This window comes from Perissodus microlepis, chromosome 8, assembly GCF_051167445.1.
Source record: "Perissodus microlepis isolate ML-2025 ecotype Zambia chromosome 8, ASM5116744v1, whole genome shotgun sequence".
NCBI lineage: Eukaryota > Metazoa > Chordata > Actinopteri > Cichliformes > Cichlidae > Perissodus > Perissodus microlepis.
Genome location: NC_140468.1, coordinates 934,577 through 957,325, shown reverse-complemented (window position 1 = coordinate 957,325; position 22,749 = coordinate 934,577). Strand labels below are relative to the sequence as shown.

Below are 22,749 nucleotides of genomic sequence, written 5' to 3'. Positions count from 1 at the left end.
TGCAACCGACGCTGCTCACAAACACCCTCTCCACTTCCTTTCCCCGTGTCTTCAGATTGGAGGACCTCCTTGTCACGCCTGAAATCCATTGTGGGCTCTTGTGTCTTTGAGTATTAGTGTCAGGTTGCTGCCATCACACCCCTCAGTCACACACCAAATGCTCGAATACTTCGTAGCAGGAGGGCTCCAACCATCGCCACCGTTTAGTTTCTGTCCCACAGAGCCGCAGTTAGAGTGCAGAAATCCTCCAAACATAAAGTGAAGCGTCAGCCTGCAGATGGTACTGCGTCTTTCTTTTTCCTCTGAAAGCAAGTTTGTGTGAGAAGTTAAAGCTCTGAGCAGTCTGTGGGTTTGAGTGGGTGGAGCGATCAGTTTCAGACACTTTTAATCAAAAAACAGACGCATACGGGTGCTGGAGCAGCAGAGAGTGTTTTATTACCAAAAAGTTAAAAACAGCAGTCAGGTCACAGTTTGTCAAAACGTCATCAGCAAAAAACAGTCACACAACAGCTCAACAAGAAAACATCTGCTGGTGCACACACTGAGAAGTCCTCCAGCTGCGGGGCGCTTTGAACGCACCACGAGAGAAACATCAGAAAATAATTTCATCTGCAAGAAGGTAAAAGGGCCCGCTGTGAGCGCCACGCCAGCCAGCTTTACACGACACACACCGCCTTCACCTGAGCCTGCAGCGCCCCCTGCTGTCTGCCACCCCTTACATGGCACCCCACTCCAGGTCAAAGGTCAGAGTAGCTTATGGCGTGAACGGTCTCGCCTAAAATGACAGAGTGTTAAGAGTCTCCTCACAGTTTCACATCTGCAGCAGCGAAGAGCTCAAAGAATGACTTTCACCTCTGACCTGAGACCAAACCTCACAACACTGAACCGCCACAGCCAATCAGAGTGTCAGGGAAGCTGCCTAACAGGAAGTAAGGTCACAGCCAAGCTTGGTGGATATCAGCTGACTACCGGGGGCGCCTTAGCGCTGCGATCAGCGGCCCAGCAGGACTGGTGCGGCCTGACAGGCAGGACTCGGGGCAAATACTGCACAGGTGACAGCGCAGCTTCAGGTTTTATTCTGAAATCCACATCAGGATTTCCTGTCTTTAAGCTCAGAGGTGGACGCGCGAGGCGTTCAGGGTCAGAGATGGCAGCAGGATTTCAGCACTGAAACTAAGCTGTGGCGGTTAAAGGTCATTTTTAGTCTGAGTGAAGCGTGGAGAGACTTCGTCCTTGAGAGCGCCAACGCTTCAACGTTCACGTTTTCCAGGCGAGGCACTCGCTCACGTCTGCTCCCAGTCCATCTTCCATTTAAAACATCAAACTGCGTCTCAAACGGCTCGCTGGCAGTCGCCTCGACGGGAGCTTGGCCAACGCTGTAACTTGGCACAATCTGGGTCTCTGCAGACGCCATTTTCACAGCGCTGCTGTGACGGCAGCATCAGCTGAGGTTAGGTCTCAGTAAGCTTTTTATTAACTGCCCAATCAGAGCAGCTCACTGGCCTGAGATCACCCCCCCCCCCATCTGCAGTGGCTCAGCAGCAAAAAAACAAAACAAACAACAACAAAAAAAAACACCAAAAATTAAAAGTGTTAAAAGTTTCCTGTAAATTCGACATCACAACGTGTCAGCGAACACCGGCGGTGCGTTCACAGTTTCCTCTTCAGAATAAAAGCCTGCCAGTGCTTCCTGTCTAAACCCTGAAGTCCAGCAGGTTAAGCCGCAAGTCCCTGAACACGACGTGTCTGCACACCTGAGGGGACAAAAGAGGACGGGTTACAGGTGATTCAGAGTCGGGGCCGAACACAGGACGCGGTATCCTGACGATGAGGTCGACCTCGGCGAGGGTCTCACCGTGAAGAGCGGTGGCTCCTTGGAGTGAGGATGGAAACCTTTCAGCTTGCAGGCAGAAACTTCGGACATCCCCAGGTCGGTCAGCCTGAACACACCTGTGCTGGGGGGGGAGACAGGCGGAGCGACGTTAGCGGGCTGAAAGGCCTCGTGGGAAATCGGCATACATGCGTGCTCCAGTGACAGACTTACTCGTTGTGTTTTGGCGCGCAGACGATGGCGACGGCTTCCGGCAGCATCAGCTGATATGAGCAGTGAGTGTGGAGGTCGACGCTGGACAGGAAGGCCGTCTGAGTGGGATGAGTCTGAACACAGAGGTCAGAGGTCACACACACTGAACTACAACCCTGACTGAGAGAGTGCAGAGTGAGAGAGTGCAGAGTGAGACCTCTCCCTCGCTCTGCTCATCTGTTGCTCAACCGCAGGCACCGTTTCCATGGTGATATTTGATCATGTAAATGAAGGAGAAACACTGGTTTTCTCAGGAGCGTGTGCTCGCTTACAGCACTTGTGGGGACTTGATACCAAACCACTCACCAAAAGAGGCCCAGAGTGAGGCGTTTGTGAGGACATTAACCAGACAGGTAACCTTACAGATTATTTTAGTGTCGCACTGTTTCTGTTCTCACAAACTGCTGTTGCTACGAAGAAGGTTAACTGCATCTCTACAAGAGCCAATCATGGAGCTCCAGGACCTCCTCCAAGCCCCTCCCCCCAGCTTCCATGCTTACGTGGATCCAGCCCAGCGTCAGCAGGTGATGCTCATCCTGGAAGCTGAACAGCTCCTCCACGTTCTCCATGTCGCAGAAATCCGGGCCGGCGGTCTGTTTGGGGACTACGACGTGAGTCAGCGTGAACTCGTTGTGCGTCTGAGAATGAGAGAGAGGCGGGGCTTGGCTGGTGGTATATGACTGAAAATGGGTGAGGGCGTGACAGGACGTGCGTTTCGCTCACCAGCTGTCCGCAGAGGACGCCGCAGGTCTCGATTCCTCTGGCCGTGTTTGACCGGGCCAGCGAGAGGAAACTCTGAGTCAGCCCTTTGGGAATCAGGACTCGCCTCAGGCCCTCCACCCTCTCACCTGTACACAAACACACCTGGTTTAAGAGGGCGTAACGTCTGTGTGGAGGTCAGATTGAACCTTTTGCACCGCATACGACAGGTACACAGTACACGCAGGTATACGGAGTGACTGTGTACTGACTCTGTACTCCAGCCAGCGTGGCGGCGGGTTGGCTCACAGGGGCAGGCGGTCTGTTTCTGTTAGGGTCTGCCCCCTGGGATCGTATGCTGTTTTTGATTGGCTGCTGGGACAGACGGGAGCCGTCCGTCACCTCAGGCACTTTGGTCTGAACCTGCAACACAAACATGAAAGACACAGTCAAACTACACAGTACTCAGTAGGCTGGGCCAGTATTACAGTACACCAGTACTTCACAAGCTAATCTGTTAGTAGGCAGGCTAACGTTAGCTCAGGGTCAGGTTAGAGTTTAATCCTGAGAGTGTAAAGCTGGTCGACCTTAGCTTCCCTGCTAACACCAGCTAGCTGGTTAGCTTTAGCTAGTTCTCTAACGTCAAAATGAGACACGAGTGTTAGTTTGTGTTGAGCCGGTCATTTACTGGACTCTCTTTGTAAGCTAATGTTGGCTAATGTTAGCTAGTGTTGCTCCCTGTGGACGAGGCAGGTCCGTACATGAACGTTGTCCTGCTGCCAAAGGCACTGCAGTATGAAACAAAACATCGACGCAGCTTCCGGGTTGAGAAGACTAAGCCAGCGAGAAATTCCTTAAACCTGTACTATGAAGAATACGCTACCTTTTGCTCCGCCTCCACTCCTCTCTTATTGGCCAGCTCCTGGCGTCTCAGCTGGTCCTCGAAGTAGCGAAACTGTTCCGATTCAATCTGCATGCGTCGCAGAGCGGCGACGCGCTGCCTCTCCTCCTCCAGCAGCAGGAACCTTCTCCTGTCCTCATCCAATAGGGACAGCTGCTGCAGCTGCTGGCCACACCCGTGCACCACGACCGCCGCCTGGCTCTGAGGAAACAAAGAGGAGCTCGTACAGGTGGCTGCGGCGAGTTTACCTAAAATAAACGACTACTAGTCTGAACATCACTGTAGGAGGTCACCTGACAGGCGTGTCACACGCTAACCTTCACCCGAAAGACAGGTGGGATGGACTCACCGCGCAGAGGCCGTTCCCCTGGATCGTTCCCATACCGAGCGCTCCTCTGATCAATAATCAATACTGTGAAAACTCACTCACCTGGGCTCTGAGGTATTCGCTGTGTTCCCTGCTATATTTCTCCTCCAGGCGCTTCTTCAGCTCGTCTTTACGGGGAAACGCCACCTCCTGAAGTTTCTGCACAGACAGAACAGGTCACAGCGCCCTCGCCCGCCATCTCACAGACCGATGCCCAAAAATTCAACTTTTAAAGTTCAGTGAAATCCAGCTGTTATGTTTCTGCTCTTTAAGCTCCAGCTGTGGCAACTGCACGAGTTCCAGATGTTTCCTGATGTTTCTGCTGCACGATTTCTAGAATCTTCCAGGGATGAAAACTTTCGTGTTTCTACCACGATAAAAACGGTCGTGACTTTTCTGACGCAGCCGTGAAAGCGTGAGCTCAGCATCAGGACAGATGTTTCTACACGACGGCGGCGAGCCTGCTCGCAGCGACCAACACGGCACTTTTAAGCCAGCTGATTAACGAACAAGTATCTGTTTCAGCTGCAACCTGCCAGACACTCTCACCTGAACACTAACGCCCCGCCCACCAGCTTCAGCCAACAGGATCTCAGTGAAAACATCCCCGAGCACAAATCAAGCAGGAGATCTGGAAACTTGTTCATGTGTTAAACATGTGGAGTGACATCTCCATCATCCTGCTAACCACAGACTCGATGTATGAGCCAGATCTGTGTCAGCAGTGCACAGCGTTTAATCCTGGTTCAACTCTGAGCCTGACTTTTTTAAACTCCACCACATCCCAAGATTAAAAAAAATAAACAGTCCATGGTTAGTCCGGCCTGAAGCCTCAGCTGAAGCCTCTTCATGGGCAGATGCACCAAAGGTTGTTAAGTACTAACAAGAAACAGGCCCATAGATCTGGAGATTTGCTAGCGTGGAAAACAACTCAGACAAGAGCGACAGACTGAAGGCTGCTCTGAGAAAGACGAGCATCATAGCGCTAACAGAAGCTAACTGCCACTGTGTTGTCCACAAACTGCTAACGACAAGCAGCCTGGAGAAAATCTACCGACGTCTGAGGACAAACCACCACATCTCAAATGATGAGTTACAACCATCGAGCCAGATTTTAAACCAGCGTGGCAGCAGGAGCTAGCTGGATTTAGCTGGAGCTACCTGGAGCCATCAGAGGCCAAAGGAAGCTAACAGCTGCTAGCTGGAGCGACCTAAAACACTTACAGGAGGAGGTGAGGGGAAAGCTGCAGCACAGCGAGCAACAACCTGAGCAGCAGGAAGCTGGGAGTGATAACACACAGACTGATTGGGTGATTGTCTGCAGCTGGTGGGGAAAACAACAAAGACAGGAAGTAGAAGTGGCTCAAGAGCAGGCAGGTGAGCGTCTTCAAAATAAAACAGGAAGTTCATAACGGTTGTTACCTTCATGATGAAGTGTTTCTCGGGGATGGCAGTGCACTGCTGGTAGTCTCTGTGGGCGGGCAGCTTCTCTACAAATAGACTGAAAGACAGCGGCCGTCACATCACATGCTGTGCGAAACACCAAGCAGCCCCGCCCCCAACGCCACTGAGCCTCACGTGATAAACTTGGTGTAGAGGACGTAGGCGTTCTCCAGGCTGCCCTCCTCCAGGTAAACCGCCGCCATGCGCTCCATCTCCACACCCGAGCGGAAGTAGCGTCTGGGCGCAATGTCCTCGTTGATCTCCACGCAGCATCCCATCTTCCCCAGCGCTCGGACGCGTTCCGCCGCCGTCAGCGACACGTCTGTGTAGTCGGGCTCTGCTGCCAGCTTCTTCTGTGGAAGAAAGTGTTTGTCAGAGAAGAGCAAAGATGGCAGCAGCCTCTAAAAACATCAACATGAGCACCAATGATTTCAGTTTGGAACTGTCATCGATGCTCAAAACGACCCTTCAGAGACCCGTGTCCCTCAGAGACCCGTGTCTCTCAGAGACCCGTGTCCCTCAGAGACCCGTGTCTCTCAGAGACCCGGGTTTGAGGAGGCTTTCTCTACGGCTCGAACACTAAGTAAAATAAAATATCTCAGTGAAAGATTTTAAAAGTGTGTTCTGTTTAATAGCAGGTGACGAGCTTAAGGACGACGAAACTCATTAAAGGAGCCGACATTAAAATCTCTGAATGGCGTCACAGCTGAGCTGAAGTGTTTTTCAGGCAGGAAACTGAGATTTCCCGTCCCCGCTGGGAGCCTGAATGCAGCGTTTGTTGCTCAGCTCATTAAGATGACGGCGCCAGTTGGAGCGCCGAGGATAAGAAGACCTCTGTGCACCGAGCGGACACAGAAACAACCCCACTCTGTCTCACCTTTGATCTGATGTTTTATATAAAACTTTGTTCTTACTGATCAGGAAGCATTTTGTCTTTTACTTCTAATTTTATTCTAATCTGATTCATTAGGATATTTATTTGATACCATTTGAATTTAATGATATAATCATTGTTTAACCCTAGCCTGCCTTTATTAGAACTTTCTGTAATGTCTGATTTTATATGTAATTTAATTTTATTACAACTCTTTTTTTCTTTCACTTTTTTAATCACACTCGTTTCATTTTATTTCATTTTTAGTTAAATAATTAAATGACAAAAATAAACTAAGAGACGTGATTTTCAGCATCCAGGTAAAATGATGCAGTCGTTGTAGAGCTCAGCGCGTGCTTGCAGTCGTGTCACTGTTGTGTTGTAAAGCTGTTATGATGCGTGTTTTTCTGTCCCCACTTTGTGAGTAACAAGAACACGTGTGGGTCCCCACAGCATCAGTAAAACACACACACACACACTCAGTACTTACCAACGTGTTTAAGCTGAAGCCTTGTTCCATTGTGTGTGTGTGTGTGTGTGTGTGTGTGTGTGTGTGTGTGTGTGTGTGTGTGTGTGTGTCTCTCAGCGTGTGCGTGTCACTGGTCGGCCCACGGCCGGCTCGTCCATCTGCCACCTCCCATGATGCTTCACTGCGGGGGAGACAGAAAAACAAGATGAGCAGCTTTGAAACGGCACATATGGGTGAAATGTTCCTTTAAAGCTGTTTTATTTCCCATCAGCCCCTCATCATCATCATCATCATCATCATCATGCCTGCCTGTCCTTCAGCTTGGTCCACAGTTACCATGGCAACCAGCGACTAACCATGAGGTGACTCAGCCGCTCTTAAACCGATGAAGACAAGGCGAGCTCCCACTCCTCACAAGCTTCTGTGTCCAAACAAACAGCTCTGATCACGCCACCGTCACCGTGGCAACAGTTGCACCTGGCTGGAAGTGCTTCGAAAGAACAAACTCGCCCCGATTTTCATTTATAACCATCCACAGGTGAGACTCCACCCCCACCAACTGTCCATCCTACCATTACGCTCAGCAGAAGCTCAAAGTCCTCCACATTGGTCTGATGGCAGTCCTGGATCAGTTCTGGAGGCTCACCTGCAGCAGGTGAACACCTGGAGGAGAGGAGGCCCTGATCCAGGGGATCCTCGTGGGCAGGTATAGAGAGCCTGTCGCAGGTTACGAGGGACTCACCTCCACCTGGGCCAGGTAAACTCGTCTCTGTGTCTGAGGATCAAACTGAACTGCTCCTGACTCCGCTCACATCAGCTGATACACATCAGACCTGTCGGTGTCGTTTCGTGTTTAAAGGTGAACACCTGCATGAAGTCCCCTGAAACATGTGATTTAAGGTGGACATGTCTGTGAGCGCCTTAAATCTAGATGTAAACCTAAACACAGGTTTGCTTTCAGGCTGCTGTGATGTCACAGCTGGACACACCTCAATTAGCAGATCAATTAATTGATTTATTTTTCAAAATAAAAGCTTGTTTTAAAAAAGCTCAGTGACTGAAATTAAAAATTAAACTTTTATTTCTTTGGTTTGGGTTCATTGAGTCTCTATTTTCAAAATAAAAGTTGACAGTCTTTATCTGCTACGTCACAGACTTTCAAACTAAAGTTTGAAGGCTTCAACATGTCATTACAGGATTTATCGATAAACCAAAGGCTGATCAGCAGATTCACTGATTAGTGATTGGTTTAAAAATGAGCTGCTGGGGAACCAATAAACAGCCCTGTTTTAACTTTAGCATGAAAACATCTGGAAACAGCTGCTTTCAGCCACCACACTCACCTGATGATGACGTCTACAGGTCCTGATCAGCTCGATAAAGAAAATGATTGATTTACCGGCTCAGACCCGGTACTACTGGACCCGGAGGATGATTTACCGGCTCGGTGTCGGCGTTCAGCCCGCAGTCCGGCTGCATCCCGCGGTCACACATGGAGCCCGGCGGCGGAGGATGAACCGGATCCAGGGCGGTGCGGACCGGTCCGGTCCAGCTGCGGGACAGATGTGAGAAACGGATGAAAGCTCCGGAGGATGCCGCCGCTCCACACCGACTACCCGCGGAGATGGTAGCCGCAGAGATCGTCTCTGAGATCGAGATGACTCACTCGCACTTTACGGTGTCACCGCGGCGGGTGTGACCTCTGTGCACATGCGCAGAAAGCCCCCACAGAGAGCAGGAGAACAGCGGGAGGTCTCACTCAGACAGAGACCCGGCAAACATAATCAAATGATGTCATCAATAATAATGACGCGAACAGATTGTTTGTGACAGACATCTTCACAGAACATCCGGGGCCTCAGCAACAGAAACCATCCGAAACACCTTCAGCACAGCAGGTGAGACTCTTTCAGAATAAAGGACACCGTTTCAAATGTTTCTGAGCAGAGCTGCTTTAAAGCTCGACATGTTGCCTTTATTACAGCGGGTCTCACCGGAAGTGGAGCGGTGCAGAGCGAGGGTCCGAGAGCACCTGTGATCAGGTGTGTGCGGATGTTTATCGCCCTCTTCTGGACTCTGATAATCACTGCAGATGTTTTCAAGTTTGATTTCATATAAAAACATTCAACCCGCCTCGTGATGCTCTGAGTTTACCTGCCTGTCTGTTCTTCCTGCTCCTCCTCCTGCTCCTCCGGCTCCTCCTCCTGCTCCTCCTGCTTCTCCTCCTTTGTGCCTCGGGCTCTTTCTGATGTCTCAACATCAGCAGGTAAAGTACACAAAGTTCTTTTTGCGGCCTACAAAATAAAAGCACCGGGTCTGACAATGAAGCAAAAGTTCCTTTTTTTTTTTTTTTTCTTTCCCAGTCTTTTTTTTTTTTTTTTTTAACTTTATTTAACAAACAATGAGTATACAACATACGAACAGATGAAGTATACAAAACAACAGAACATGAACACAAAAAGCCAAGGGTAAAAGAAAAAGGTAACAATTATAAGAATACACGCAAAAATTCACATACATATATTGTTTTGAGAGCCTTTTTGTTGGTGGAGTCTGATATTGATTGTATGTACATTTCCACATCCTTAAAATAATGACAGAAATATGGTGTTTTGTTAGTAAACTTACATTTATGGATAAAAAATTTAGCTAAAAGTATTAACAAATTTATCATAAAAAAACATTTATCATACTTCTTGGGGAACTTAAAGAAACAGAATAAAACATTTTCCCATCGTAAAGAAAACTCCCTTAAAATATGGACAATAACAAACCTGCTAAATTCCTTCCAGAATCTCTGTGTAAAAGAACAGTACCAAAAAAGATGTGTCACAGTTTCTGGATGATCCCCACAGAAAGTACAATTAGTATTTATGTCCCTTTTAAATTTTACCATGTAGTGACTGGCTGGATAACATTTATGTAGAATTTTAAATGAGACTTCTTTCACCTTATTTACAATCAAATATTTATGGGGGACCATCCAGACTGTCTTCCAAGCAAAAGTTCTTCTGTTGGGAAGAAAAGACCACATGAGATCACGTGCACGCCCTCCGAGTGTCACGTGGAAACAGGAAGCCGTCCGGACTCAGCTACGTGTTCTGGTGTGTTTAGGAATAAACTGAATGAAGTGAAACAGCAAAGAGACTCTTATTCTGAAAATGGATCCGGATGTGATATTGCTGACGTGTCGGACCGTGACGTGCTCAGGTGTGTTCGTGCCGTCATGGGGGTGGTTTACTCGGAGGTAAGAGCGCGCTTTGTTTCCCTCTTTTCTCTGCTAAACAAACACGTTTAATCCTCGTTTTAACTCTTTACTCCGAAAGGCTCATGCGCGCTCTTCCGGTTCGGGCTGATTTCTCGTGCACGTGCACACACCTAAGTTTCAGGTAAAACTTCACTTGAAACAAACAGACAGGTAGAAGTTTAATGACCTGGCGTGACTCCGACAACAAATATGAAGACAGACACGAAAATGACTGCAGTACTGCAAGGATATCACAGCAAGACAAGTACTGCAACACACTGCGAGAAAATGACTGAAAGTATTACAGAAAACTACCAAAAACAGGAAAATGAGAAGAAATCAAGATCAAGATAGCAAATGTTACACAATAGTTTTATTGAAATAATAACAACAACAATAATAACAATAATAATAATAATGAGAAACTGGTGGGATCTAATTTTTTACATGTTGAGAATCAGCCAATCAGAAGAAAGCGGTCTTAAAAGGGGAGGAGCTTGAGTGAGTGAGATAGGAGCGGAAAACTGGACAGACTGGGCTGTTCCTGATCAGCTGATAAGGAGCTTAACTCATGTAACTCCTCCTCTTCCTCCTCAGCCGGCCTGCCAGGCAGCATACGAGGGCGACGTCCGTAAGTTGTACTTCTTCCTGAAAAATGACCCCGCCCACCTGAATGTTCAGGAGGTGCACACCGGGGACACACCCCTCATTGCTGCCTGCCACCACGGTCACCTGAATGCGGTCACATACCTGCTGGACAACAAGGCCAACAGCCAGCTGACCAATAAGGTGCCTTTCCCTGATGATGTCATCATGTTGGTTAGCGAGCTGTGTTACTGATCTGTGTGTGTGTGTGTGTGTGTGTGTGTCACACATCAGAAACAGAGGACGTGTCTCCACTACGCCTCCAAGAGGACGTTCTCACTGCTGGATTATCTGATGATCACCATCCTGATGCCCATCCTGCTGCTCGGATACTTCATCATGGTACGGCCAATCAGCAGTCTCTCTCAGTGTGACATCATACAGGTAAAGCACAGTCTGATCTGCTCACCGGTGTTTCTGTGTTGCAGCTGCAGAAACAGAGGAAGAACGTGGCTCTGATGGAGGCCGTGCTGAGCACTGACGTCAGCGTCGACGCTGTCGACTACGTGCGTGAACAGGAGCTTAACGCGGTTTAATTTGAAAATCTCAGGCCACTTCCTGACAGTAAAAAGGTGTTTTGTGTGCAGAAGGGGAACACGGCTCTTCATTACGTCTGTGAGAGAAAAAGTCATCGCCTGGTTCCTCTGCTGCTGCAACGAAACGCCAAACCCAACATCAAGAATAACGTGCGTACAGACGCGCAGCACGCCGTGGCGAGACGCTTTCTGTGACCTGATAACACGTGTGTCTGCTTTTACAGAACGGAGAAACCCCGCTGGACATCGCCACCAGACTCAAGTTCCAAAAGATCATCAACATGCTGAGGAAGACCGAATGAAGTTTTCATTCATGCGGACAGCAGGGGGCGCCAACACCTGATTCCTCCGCCTTCTATGCTGACGATGCTAGCATCTCAGAGAGACCTCCTAGCATGCAGCGTTTTCTCTGCTAACCACTCACCTGTCGGGCTACAAGCTAGTTTCCACTTCCAGGTTTTGTACCGAGCTAGGCTAACAGTCATTTTTCTTGTTTTGTAAGACATAAAATTAACTGAATGTTGTAATTTATCAACTAAAAAGAAAAAACAAAACGCAAACTTTAGAAATTCTCGCCCCATCTTTACGTTACATTTTGCTAATAGCTTTGCCTCATTTTTTAATCTTTGTGCTAAGCTAGGCAACAGTATTTGAGAGCTCGCCGTTTATCTGTAGTTCTTATACTGTCAGCAGAGGTGTGCTTTGGGACTGTTACACGAACAGGTATAATAATAAAAGTGTCAACATGAAATGAAGCGGGTGATGAAACATTTCAAAGTAACATTTTTATTTCTGAATAAACTTGTAAACTACATTGAAACTCTCTCCAGCTGTTTGTTTTACTTTATCTTTCAGGTTTTCATGGTAAAGGTCACGACTACTAAAACTTTCAAATTAAGAGCTGTCAGACAAAAAAGGAGGAATGAAAACAAGCTGTGGTCGTAAAATGGTTTTATTTAGGAAACATCATCATAATGAGTAAAAATGGTTTCACAGCAAGTTAAAAAACGCACACAGGTGACTGAAACTGCAGATTCACTTCTTATTCTCACATCCACATTTTCACAGTTTGTCCTCAGGACGAGTGTCTCCATGCTAAAAACAGGAAGTAGCAAAAAGAAGCCGCACTGACCAACACACAGCTCTGCTCCTACAGATTCAACCCGACGTGCTGCTTCTGAGCAGAGCGCCCCGGGGCTCGCCGTGCGACCTGTTCACACGCTGATCGTTAGATTGTGACACAAATAGTTACCTGAAGCGTGACAACGCTGCTTTCTCATTGGTTCCCGGCAGAACACCCGCCAGGTGTGAAGTGAGTCAAACTGCAGGAGAGCGCGGTCCATGAAAACGCTTCAGAGTGACTGTTCATTTAAACATGCAGCAGCGTGCTTCGATTGCCTTCAAAGCTGCAGGTGATATGACAGGTCCAGGCAGGGAGGGCGGGACAGAAACATCCTGCTGCAGGAAGAAGTGTCAAAACTCAGTCTCCATAAAACCATAAACCACGCTGCGGCGGGCGGCGTCCGCTGCTCTCGCCCTCTATCAGTACTCCTGCAGCAGCTTCAGCACAGCAGGAAACATCTGCTCCGGAGCATCCAGCCCCCAGATGAAATCCAGATGTTCCCAGTGCTCAATGTGCTGATGGTACACCAGGTTAGGGACCTGCAGACACACGCACACAGCTGTTATCCGGGCTGGCCCCTCCTCCTGTTTCATTAATGATCAGATTCGAGGACACGCCCCCGCCGTACTCCATCATCGCCTAATGTGAATAAAGCTCGTAGGTAATGCTCACCTGAGTGAGGAGGACTGCCACATCTTTTGGGTCCGCCAGCGTATCCTGTCCCCCTGAAAACAGAGCGGTGGGAACCTTCATGTCCTGGACGCGGTACTCGGGGGGAGTGGACTGCAGAGGGGACACGGGGAGGACACGGAGACCGTAAGCGAGGGACCAGGTGACATTTCAGAGTCTGTAGGAGTCCCTGCTGTGCTGTGGACTCACCTGGTTGTAGTGTTTCATGTTTCCTGCTGCTCCGAAGTCAAACGCCACCAGTCTTCCTGTGTGGACGGCCTGAATACAGGAAACTTTATTAACACCTGCCCCATGTACAGGCACACCAGAGCAGATTGAAAGCTACAAAAATAAGTACCAATAATCCATCCATTCGCTTCCGCTTATCCTTTTCAGGGTCGCGGGGGCGCTGGAGCCTATCCCAGCTGTCATAGGGCGAGAGGCGGGGTACACCCTGGACAGGTCGCCAGTCTGTCACAGGGCCAACACACAGGGACAGACAACCAATCGTGCTCACGTTCACACCTATGGGCAATTTAGATTCATCAGTTAACCTGTCCCCACTAACTGCGTGTCTTTGGACTGTGGGAGGAAGCCGGAGTACCCGGGGAGAACACGCAAACACGGGGAGAACACGCAAACACGGGGAGAACACGCAAACACGGGGAGAACACGCAAACTCCACACAGAAAGACCCCGGCCTGATGGTGGAATTGAACTCAGGACCTTCTTGCTGTGCGGCAACAGTGCTAAGCACCGTGCCACCGTGCTGCAGAAGTACCAATAATAGTGTACTAAATATAAAACAGGGTCATGTGACCCAGGTTCAGCCAATCAATAATAAAAGCAATGAATAATAATCCGTGTGAGCATTTCTCAAAGAACAAAACTAAATATTCAAATGAGCTCTCGTTTACTGAACCAAAAACATTAAACACAAACCAACAGGTGACATGTGGACACACACTGTGGACACACACTGTGGACACACACTGTGGACACACACTGTGGACACACACTGTGGACACACTCTGGGCTGTATTTATAGAGCAACATCAAGGTCCCCACATGTGCTCACAGGCAGGTATGAGTGTGTGTGTTACCTGGGCCCAGTGGATCATGTTCTGGACTGAGGTCCCAGCGGGGCAGTGAGTGGTGTAGACCGGAGTCCGAGTCTGAAACACAGCCATGTGGTCTTCATGACAAACAGCTCTCTGTGACTCTAATTATCTTCAGAAAATTTCAGATGTTTCTGATTAAAGTCCAGGCGTGCCCGTTCGGTCACCACCTGCTTCCCAGCGAGACACGAACCATGTTGAGGTTTTTCTCGTCGAAGCCGCAGAGGACGAAGAAGATGTTCCCGCACAGTTCGTTGAGAAGATGCTTCGCACACACGTGTTCGGCCAACCATTTAATCATCGCACTCTGGGGCAGGAAGTCCCGCCTCCCAAACAGGTCCTGTGGGGCCAACAAGAAACAACAAAACAAAGCTTATTGACTCTGTAAATGTGACGGCGATCAGACAAACGACCGAGAACACGACCAGCTGTTTGGTCACGTGACTGGTTCGTACCCAGATGACGGCGTCGGGCAGGAAGGACAGTTTGGTCATGGGGCTGCCCGTGAAGGCGACAGTGGCCACAGGAGCCAATCCGAAGAACAGCCTGATCTTGCTGGCGAGCTTTGGCAGCGTGGAGAACGCCATGAATGCTGGAAACGAAGAGAAGATTAATTCCATGTACGGAAGCCTGTTGGGGACAGAAATCAGGACCTCCGCAGTTCAAAGTAAAAGCACCTATGGTGGTTCCCTGAGAGTGTCCAATGTAGAAGATCTGCTCCTGGCCCGTCACCTTCAGGATGTGGTCGACCACAGCTGGAAGATCCTTCAGAGCCAGCTCATCGTGGCTGCACAGACAAACACCAGAGCTCTGTCATGTTAATGCTTTCTGACACCTGCGCAGGTGAAAGGATAGCGGGGCGGGTACCTGAACCTCCAGAACTCGTCCTGGTACGGGCTCAGCGTGCGGTGTTTCCTGGACCACGTGTTTCCGCGGCTGTTTCCTATCCACACGTCGTAGCCCGCGTCCGCCAGCACGTAGCCCAGGCTGGAGGTCGGTGGGTTGGTGATCCAGTTACTGCCTGCAGCCAGGAGACCGTGCTGGAGGAAGACCGCCGGCCTCACACCTGCAGGACACCACAAACCGTCAAATCAAACCTGCCGGGAACAGACGGCAGGTTTCTACAGAGCCACATCTGGATTCAGAGCCAGCGTGACGTTAAAGGGAGAAGAGGAAGGTCAAGTGAATGTAGGTGAAAGATCACGAGAATCACTTCAGGACAAAGTTCATCAGGACTGCTGTAAAAAGGAAGTGAAGCTCGATGACGTGGCAAAACTTCCTGTTTGCACTGTAACCAAATGTGCTCACAGAGGAGGAAGAGCCTCCGCCTGACCTTTGGAGGGTTTCAGTCCCCGCGGGATCCTGTTCACGCCCAGGATGTACCCGTCCTCCGTCAGCACCTGGTGCTCCTCTGCTGGGTAACCCCACCTCCGGATGATCTCTGTCTACACACACACACACACACACACACACACACACACACACACACACACACACACACACACACACACACACACACACACACACACACACACACACACACGTTTCAAACAGTGAGGTCAGTGTGAGTGCAGGTAATCCCTGAGAGCCAATCAGAAGAAGGATGACTTAAAAGGGGAGGAGCTGAAACCGGATCATTTCAAACTCTGATCAAGTCTAAAAATAAAACTACAGAGCAGAGAAAAAAAATCGAAATAAACACGACATATCACATGACCTGACGCTGTGCCTGCAAGACCATGATGTGGGAATCAAAGACCAGCAACTGGGACCCGGGGCCAAGTGTATTCTCTGAAAAACTTCCCCTCCCTGTGTGAGGAGGCGGGGCTTAGTAACGTGGGCAGAGATGTTCACTGGATACCAGCCGTCAGCCTGTCTCTCAGACCGTTAACACAAGTGCACCGCAGGACGCTGCTTCTTTTAAACGATGTGATGACGCTGCAGTGTATCCGCTGACTGTGAAATTAGAGTCAGAAACAGCTGAGAGAACCCTGTGAAATTTCAAAATAAAAGACCCTGTGCAATCTCAATGCCCGTGACCTGCAAAGTTTACTTTGTCTAAAATGCAAGAGCTGCAGTCATGTGACTGACCAATCAATGCACAGTCGTAGTGATTAGCAGTGATTGGTTGGTTACGTTCCACTTACTGTGAAACTTTAGTTAAACTTCCTTCAAGCTGAAAGCCCTGCAGACCAGCGTGGCGGTTTGCAGGTGCAAAGTTACAGGTTACCTGATGAAGGCGTGTTTCTGTTGCAGCACAGAGACCAGCTCATTCACCTTTAACCAATCAAAGGTCAGGGAGTCTTCGTCAGGTCTTCCACGCTGCTCTCAGCTCCATCAGCTGCATCTCTCTGATTCTTTCCTGAGAGTTACAGGTGTGTCTGACAGCTGAGGTGAAGGCAGGCTTCAGTACAAACAGCTCACCTGTATGACAACGTGATGACGCCAGGTCCCGAGTGTCCAAGCTACACAGAAATGCTGCGAGCGTTTATCAAAGTCAGCATCACAAACTGACTCTGACATGAATCTGAGACGGCGCTCACACCGAGTCATTTCTGTCAGGACATCACGAGGAGAATTTCATATCCATATCGCTATGGTAACCTAGGGTCACGGGTCAACAGTTACAGCTGATGTCTTCATACAGCCTGATGAGTCAGATGGTCAGAGTTCAGCGACTGCAGTGAACAAACAGTCTGAGCTCATCGCTCAGAGTCCATCAACCGAGGCCACTGTGCGAAGAGTCAGGGCTCTTATTGTGAAAGGACAGAGATGACAGTGACATCCTGGAAACACCCGCAGACCCTTTCCTCACTTCCTGCCATGAAGCTCCCGTTCCTGTTGTTGGCGTTCATATTAAACATGGTTTGTAACGACGAAGTCAGAGTGAGGTCAGAGTGAGGTCAGAGTGAGGTCAGAGTGAGGTCAGAGTGCACGCTGCTCTAACAATTACAGTGTTTCAATGAAGTTTCTGAGACAAACAGCAGCGAGCAGGAGCAGAGAACCCGAACACATCGCAGCATGGCGACTGAAATGCTTCCGGCCAGCACGGACGTCACAGACAGGAAGTAAAGTTTTAACATGGGAGTCTATGAGACTGACTACTGGAGCCTCGGTGCACGCTGGAGGAACTGCAGGTTTAGAGCTTCCTGTGTCAGAGGTTCACTCAAAAGACGTGTCCAAATTTATAGGTGGCATCCTCCTGAAGACCCAGCCTTCGCGGTCTACGTGGGCCGGGTCCTCAGAAGGTCGGGTAGGCCGGAAGTGAGCAGCTGTGAAATAGGACGGTCTAGCCTTCAGATTAGCGTCACCGCTGTCTCGGTGGAGTTTAATAAACTCGGCCGTCTGCTCCTTGCTATCTAAAATATAACAGGACACTGGCGTAAATTTTCAACCATCTCACCTTCTGTTTAATCAGTTTTCTGTTTGATGTTTATTCAGCTGTGTGAAAACTATGACTTTATTCTCAGCCAAACCGATTTACACAGCGCGCCGCTGTGACGTAATCAGATGTGGCTTCAGGAGGATGCAGCCCATGAATTTGGACACGACCAAATGTTCCAAAGGTGATGGAAACTCACAATGTTCATGTCCACTTCAGGGTCCAGCTCCTGCTGCAGGTCATCAGAGCGCCGCGCTCTGCTGACGGCTGGCCCGCTGTGGACGAGAGCCGAGAGAAACAACACACACACACACACACACAGCATGGTCTGACACACACACACACACACACACAGTGTCAGGATGGTGCGTTCGTGGTTCACTGAAAAGAAAGAATTTTTCCTTCTTCTTTGGTTCAAATAAAACTGATTCCTGTTTGATTTGAAAAGGAAGAAGAAGAAGACTCTGCTGTGAGGATCACGTGGTCAGATTCAGTCTGATGACTGTGTGCTGATCTGTGATAATCAATAATCACAGAAGCATGTGATCAGAGAGTCTGAGCTGCTGCCTGCATAAACGGCATTTTCTGACTGGACCGCTGGCTCAGAATGACGTCATATGGACTGCTTCTTATACGCGCTTTTCTACTAGATCGTTATGCAGGTGCAGAATGGAGCAGCTGCAGCCAAATTCATGACGTAATGTTAGCGATCAGTTTGGCATTTACAGCAGTTTAAACACCGGAACTCACTTTCTGGTCCCCATAAACCTCTCGGTCCTGACGGTTGTTCTAATAATCAGGTAACGACGCTAAGAAGCGGTTACACTCACCTGTCCTCGCGCCGATCTCTCTCTGAGGTCTCCGATCATCAGCGGACTGCGCCTTCTTCTGCTTTTCCCTTTTATCTGCCCCCGTGACGTCATGAGAGAGGCTCTCTGTGATTTGCTGGCCAGAAACAGGACTCAGGTGTTAACCGTTTGTGCTCCGACATCAGACCGGAAATAGTAACCTGTGTTGTTTGAAGCTGGGCTGTTTAAAATTCCATATATTAATTCATTTATATTTTACTCTACATTACTTCTACATTTTAAATCACAATAATGATAATGTTGTTTTCAGTCATTATTAAAATACATTATTCTTCATCGTTAAAGAGTTTTAATATGTGGTAACTATGTATTACATGTATTATTTTAATAAAACCATGAACAGTGTTATGGACTGTAAGGATTTTATTTCACGTGAACCTTTAATACACTTTTTGTCGTATTTTATGTCACGTAGATGCAGAAACGCTTTAAACGTTTTCTGTGATTATTTTGAAATTCTATCCGGATGTGCAGCAGTTGTTTCCGTTTGACCCCGGGAAAGTTTTTGTTCGTCCTTCTGTGTGTCGGTTTCGTAACTCGGACCCGGTCTTTGCAGGTTTAGCCTGGCTCGGTTCCCGCGCTAACATGTCCCGGGTTCTGATCGTGGGAGCGGGCCTGACGGGCAGCTTGTGCGCATGTCTGCTGAGGAGAGAGCTGCAGAGCACGGTTCGGATTGTGGTGTGGGACAAAGCGAGGGGCGCAGGTGAGACAGACAGAAGTCCGTTCATAAAACTGCACAGTTTCCGTTTCCGGTGCCGTGATGGGAACACGGACACGCCGCAGAACATCAGTGACGCGTTTGTGTACCAGAGGAGCCTCCTCTGTAACTCGGCTCGGCTGTGATCAGTGTTCATACGTCACTTTGTGCAAATAACGTTATAGCACGAGTTTATCACCTGCTGAGGGCGAATGACGTCAGTGTATATAGCAGAATCAGAAAGGGTTTTGTTGCCAAATGTTGAGCAGGTTTACAACATTAGGAAACTGCTGCGGTACTTAGTGCAAACATACTGTCATATAACGCTTAAATAGACATAAAAATAAGAATTAAAAGTGCTAAGTAGATAAATATATACATGAGTGCAGGTGGTGATCAGTGCCAAACATGCAGTAAACACAGTGTAGGGTCATGTGTTAGTGGTGGGAACAGTCATACGGTTATTGTTCATGAGTCCAACATTAGAGGGGAAGAAACTGTTCTTATGGCGAGAGGTTCTGGTGAGCAGGTAGCTGTCATTCCCACAGACACCCTCACCTGTAACAGAAACAGGAGCCTCCACCAGCATCTGTTTACACTCACCTGACATTTCATTAGGTACACTGGTGCCAGGTCAGACCCCCTGTGATTCTTCCTGTACATCATCTTCATCATCCTGAGGCTCAGTTTGAACAGATGATGAAATTCCAGCTGCCAGATTAAAAAGAGGGCTGTCCCCCATAATCAGGTTTTGTGTAATTTGATTGTGTTGAACATCATAAAACCACCTGTGACTGACTTTGGTTTGGAGACGTTTCCTGATGCTCAGCTTCAGTCATGAACTGTCTGCCATCATATTCACCTACAGACGGGATTCATGTCACGGGATATCCCTGAATAATAAACACGCTGATGACCCCGCTTTACTTTAAAAAACACTAAATTCCAACTGCGTTACAAACCGTAAACACTTTCTCAGAGCTCCAGAGTCACAGGTGAGTAAAGCTGTCTGCAGCCACTACAGAACACAAAGGTGTGACGGGATAATGTTCAGAATGGATCAGCCTATGAATTCATTTCCTTTTTTTTCTCCTTCTGTTTTGTGTATTTTTGTTCTTTATATATTCATCTTTAATATTGCACATAGTTACACCTACACTTTTTTATGTTCAATAAAAGCTTTGTCTGCGTGCACTGAGCTGCTACCACGTGATTGGCTGATTAGTCATTTGTGTTAACGAGCAGTTAATAAAGTGTCTGGTTGTGTCGAGTGTGGTTTGAGAGTAAAATGTGTGGAACAGTGTGAGTCTGTGTGCAGGCGGCAGGATGTCCACCAGCCGCGCTCCCGACGCCTCGTCTCAATCGGCTGATCTGGGAGCGCAGTATATCTCAGCCACGCCCGCCTACGCTCGCACCCACCACAGGTAACACACACCTGTTGCCTTAAAGGGCCAGTACGCCTCTGTAGCTGGGGCTTCAGGCAGGCTGACCGTGCGTGTGCGTGTGCAGGTTTTACTCGGAGCTCCTCTCTGTGGGCCTCCTGCAGCCCCTCGACTGTCCCATCGAAGGTCTGAAGGACCACGAGGGCACCGAGAACTACGTGACGCCACTGGGCACGAGCAGCATCGTCAAGCACTTCCTGTCACAGTCAGGTAAACGTCCACCTGTTGGTCAACTATCCAATCAGATTCACCTAAAATGCACAGGCTGACTCTGATTCAGTTGGAATTAAACTTTATTGAGTCTTCGTCTGTGTGTCAGGAGCCGATTTGTTCCTTGAGCATCACGTGACCGGCCTGTATCGCCGTGGTGCATCGTGGGAGGTCGAGAGGAAGGCAGGAGCCAGCGAGACATTTGACGCCGTCGTCCTGACGATGCCGGTCCCTCAGATCCTGCAGCTGCAGGGAGACCTGGGACAATGTAAGACGGCCAGAACACACAAGGAAACACACACACACTCGGTGTATGTATTATGAGGTAAAAAAATGACGTCTTGTGAAACACGGGACTCAGACTTCATCGACACTGACACGAATGTGAGATCTGAGGTGTGGCGTCTCAGTCAGTAACACCGTTCCGCCACACGGGGGCAGCAACAGCTGCAGGGAGAAGATCCAGCTGTTAGACACGACCCAAGTTCATCGCTGTGATCAATAACTCTGAGGTTCTGATCACAAAGGTCGACCTGGGCAGACGGGACGATCCTTCCAGTCCAGCCGCTGACCTCAGAGCAGCGCAAACACTGGACTCTTATTTTGAAGAGGTGCTGACTGCTTCCTGCTCCCACAGTTCACACACACACACACACACACACACACACACACACACACACGATCAGCACACTCTGATGTTAAGTAACTTTCCAGAGCTCTGATTGGCTGATAGATTCTTCACAACACTACACCGCTGTGTGTGTGTGTGTGTGTGGTCCTCGGTAGTGACTACTGTCCTCACAAAGACAGAAATACAAGCATGTGTGTGTGCGCACTTGCTGCAGAACAGCAGCAGCTCCACGTGTGTCTTTCTAGATGATGATGTCACCTTCAGCTTCTCTGATTGGCTGAGAGCAGACAGCGCCCATTTCCTCTGAGCTGACACACACACATACATCTAATAATAACCTGTGTGTGTGTGTGTGTGTGTGTGTGTGTGTGTGTGTGTGAGAGAGGCAGCAGCCTGTTTCTGTCTCTGAGCTCTAAGCCGAGAATGAAACAGCAGCAGACTTTTCATGTTTGTCTGGAGTGACACACACACACACACACACACACACACACACACACACAGGTGAGTTCTTCTGTGGTGATTCGGGGGTGGGGCTTCCTGCTGATTGGCCCATGTCTCCTTGTCTGTCAGTGCTGTCTGTCCAGCAGAGGCAGCAGCTGGAGGGCGTCGTCTACTCGTCCCGCTTCGCCCTCGCACTCTTCTTCTCCCCCGACGCCGTCGTGAAAGTTCCCTGGGGCGCGAAGTACGTCACGGACAGCAGCTGCATCCGCTACGTTGCTGTGGACTCCAAGAAGCGCGGCGCAGGTGTGTCCGTGATCTGTCTGCTCCCCTGTATGTTCCTCTCACCTGTATCTCGCTCACTGCTTTTGTCCACCTGCTCAGACGCTCCGGGCCGCGGCCCCTCCCTCGTCGTACATACCGGCGTCCCGTTTGGCCTGGAACACCTGGAGCGAGACAAGGAGGATGTCCAGCCAGTCATCTTGCGGGAGTTGCACAGGCTGCTTCCTGGCCTGCCTCAACCAATCAGCATCAAGTGTCAGAAGTGGCGGTACTCACAGGTGAGTCATCTGTTTGTTGTAACCTGAACTCCTCCCCCAATGCGCCGTTTGACTCACGGCCCCTCCCCCTCTCTCTTGCAGGTGCAGACCTCAGTGCCTGACTGTCCGGGTCACATGACCATCCTGGACGAGCCGCTGCTTGTCTGCGGCGGCGACGCCTTCACCCACTCCAACTTTGATGGCTGCGTGGAGTCCGCACTGAGCATGCTCAGAGTGCTGAAGGCCAAATTTGCCTGCTCAATCATTTAACTGATCAATCACAATGTTTCTTTTGTCGATCAATGAACTGCAGATTTGTGAGCTTGTGCTGCGTTCACTAACGTTAGTAAAAAGTTTGTTAAAACCA

The 22,749-nt window shown here is 49.1% G+C and overlaps 4 protein-coding genes across 10 annotated transcripts; 2 read left to right on the top strand and 2 right to left on the bottom strand.

Annotated features, from left to right (window-relative positions):
• Nucleotides 1-413: 413 nt before the first annotated feature.
• On the bottom strand, nt 414-8,552 carry stambpl1 (STAM binding protein-like 1). 4 transcript variants are annotated; one of them, XM_084936928.1, is made up of 12 exons: nt 8,180-8,552; nt 6,858-7,017; nt 5,629-5,846; nt 5,473-5,551; nt 4,114-4,209; nt 3,666-3,884; nt 3,055-3,205; nt 2,807-2,931; nt 2,584-2,721; nt 2,045-2,157; nt 1,856-1,950; nt 414-1,754 (listed from the first exon to the last, which is right to left on the bottom strand). In XM_084936928.1, the coding sequence occupies exons 2-12, from the start codon at nt 6,885-6,887 to the stop codon at nt 1,717-1,719; spliced, it is 1,302 nt and encodes a 433-aa protein (XP_084793054.1). In that variant the 5' UTR covers nt 6,888-7,017; nt 8,180-8,552; the 3' UTR covers nt 414-1,716. The 4 variants fall into 4 exon arrangements, with proteins under 4 accessions (XP_084793054.1, XP_084793052.1, XP_084793053.1 ...); XM_084936926.1 differs by having other exon boundaries at nt 1,856-1,955; nt 8,180-8,550; XM_084936927.1 differs by having other exon boundaries at nt 1,856-1,955; nt 8,277-8,550.
• A 584-nt stretch (nt 8,553-9,136) lies between these two features.
• Nucleotides 9,137-12,078, top strand: ankrd22 (ankyrin repeat domain 22). Its single transcript, XM_084936937.1, has 6 exons — nt 9,137-10,083; nt 10,681-10,872; nt 10,963-11,070; nt 11,157-11,234; nt 11,316-11,414; nt 11,489-12,078. The coding sequence occupies exons 1-6, from the start codon at nt 9,808-9,810 to the stop codon at nt 11,564-11,566; spliced, it is 831 nt and encodes a 276-aa protein (XP_084793063.1). The 5' UTR covers nt 9,137-9,807; the 3' UTR covers nt 11,567-12,078.
• A 120-nt stretch (nt 12,079-12,198) lies between these two features.
• lipf (lipase F, gastric type) lies at nt 12,199-18,506 on the bottom strand. 3 transcript variants are annotated; one of them, XM_084936930.1, is made up of 11 exons: nt 18,387-18,506; nt 17,756-17,884; nt 15,508-15,619; nt 15,042-15,240; nt 14,852-14,961; nt 14,630-14,766; nt 14,368-14,514; nt 14,160-14,231; nt 13,267-13,335; nt 13,060-13,170; nt 12,199-12,926 (listed from the first exon to the last, which is right to left on the bottom strand). In XM_084936930.1, exons 1-11 carry the CDS (start codon nt 18,477-18,479, stop codon nt 12,807-12,809), a joined length of 1,299 nt encoding a protein of 432 aa, XP_084793056.1. In that variant the 5' UTR covers nt 18,480-18,506; the 3' UTR covers nt 12,199-12,806. The 3 variants fall into 3 exon arrangements, with proteins under 3 accessions (XP_084793056.1, XP_084793057.1, XP_084793058.1); XM_084936932.1 differs by lacking the exon at nt 12,199-12,926 and adding an exon at nt 13,415-13,527 and having other exon boundaries at nt 13,061-13,170; XM_084936931.1 differs by lacking the exon at nt 17,756-17,884 and having other exon boundaries at nt 18,387-18,494.
• Nucleotides 18,507-18,899: 393 nt separating this feature from the next.
• Nucleotides 18,900-22,749, top strand: rnls (renalase, FAD-dependent amine oxidase). 2 transcript variants are annotated; one of them, XM_084936936.1, is made up of 7 exons: nt 18,900-19,128; nt 20,441-20,546; nt 20,632-20,774; nt 20,884-21,042; nt 21,976-22,149; nt 22,228-22,403; nt 22,485-22,749. In XM_084936936.1, exons 1-7 carry the CDS (start codon nt 19,011-19,013, stop codon nt 22,650-22,652), a joined length of 1,044 nt encoding a protein of 347 aa, XP_084793062.1. In that variant the 5' UTR covers nt 18,900-19,010; the 3' UTR covers nt 22,653-22,749. The 2 variants fall into 2 exon arrangements, with proteins under 2 accessions (XP_084793062.1, XP_084793061.1); XM_084936935.1 differs by having other exon boundaries at nt 18,904-19,128; nt 20,424-20,546.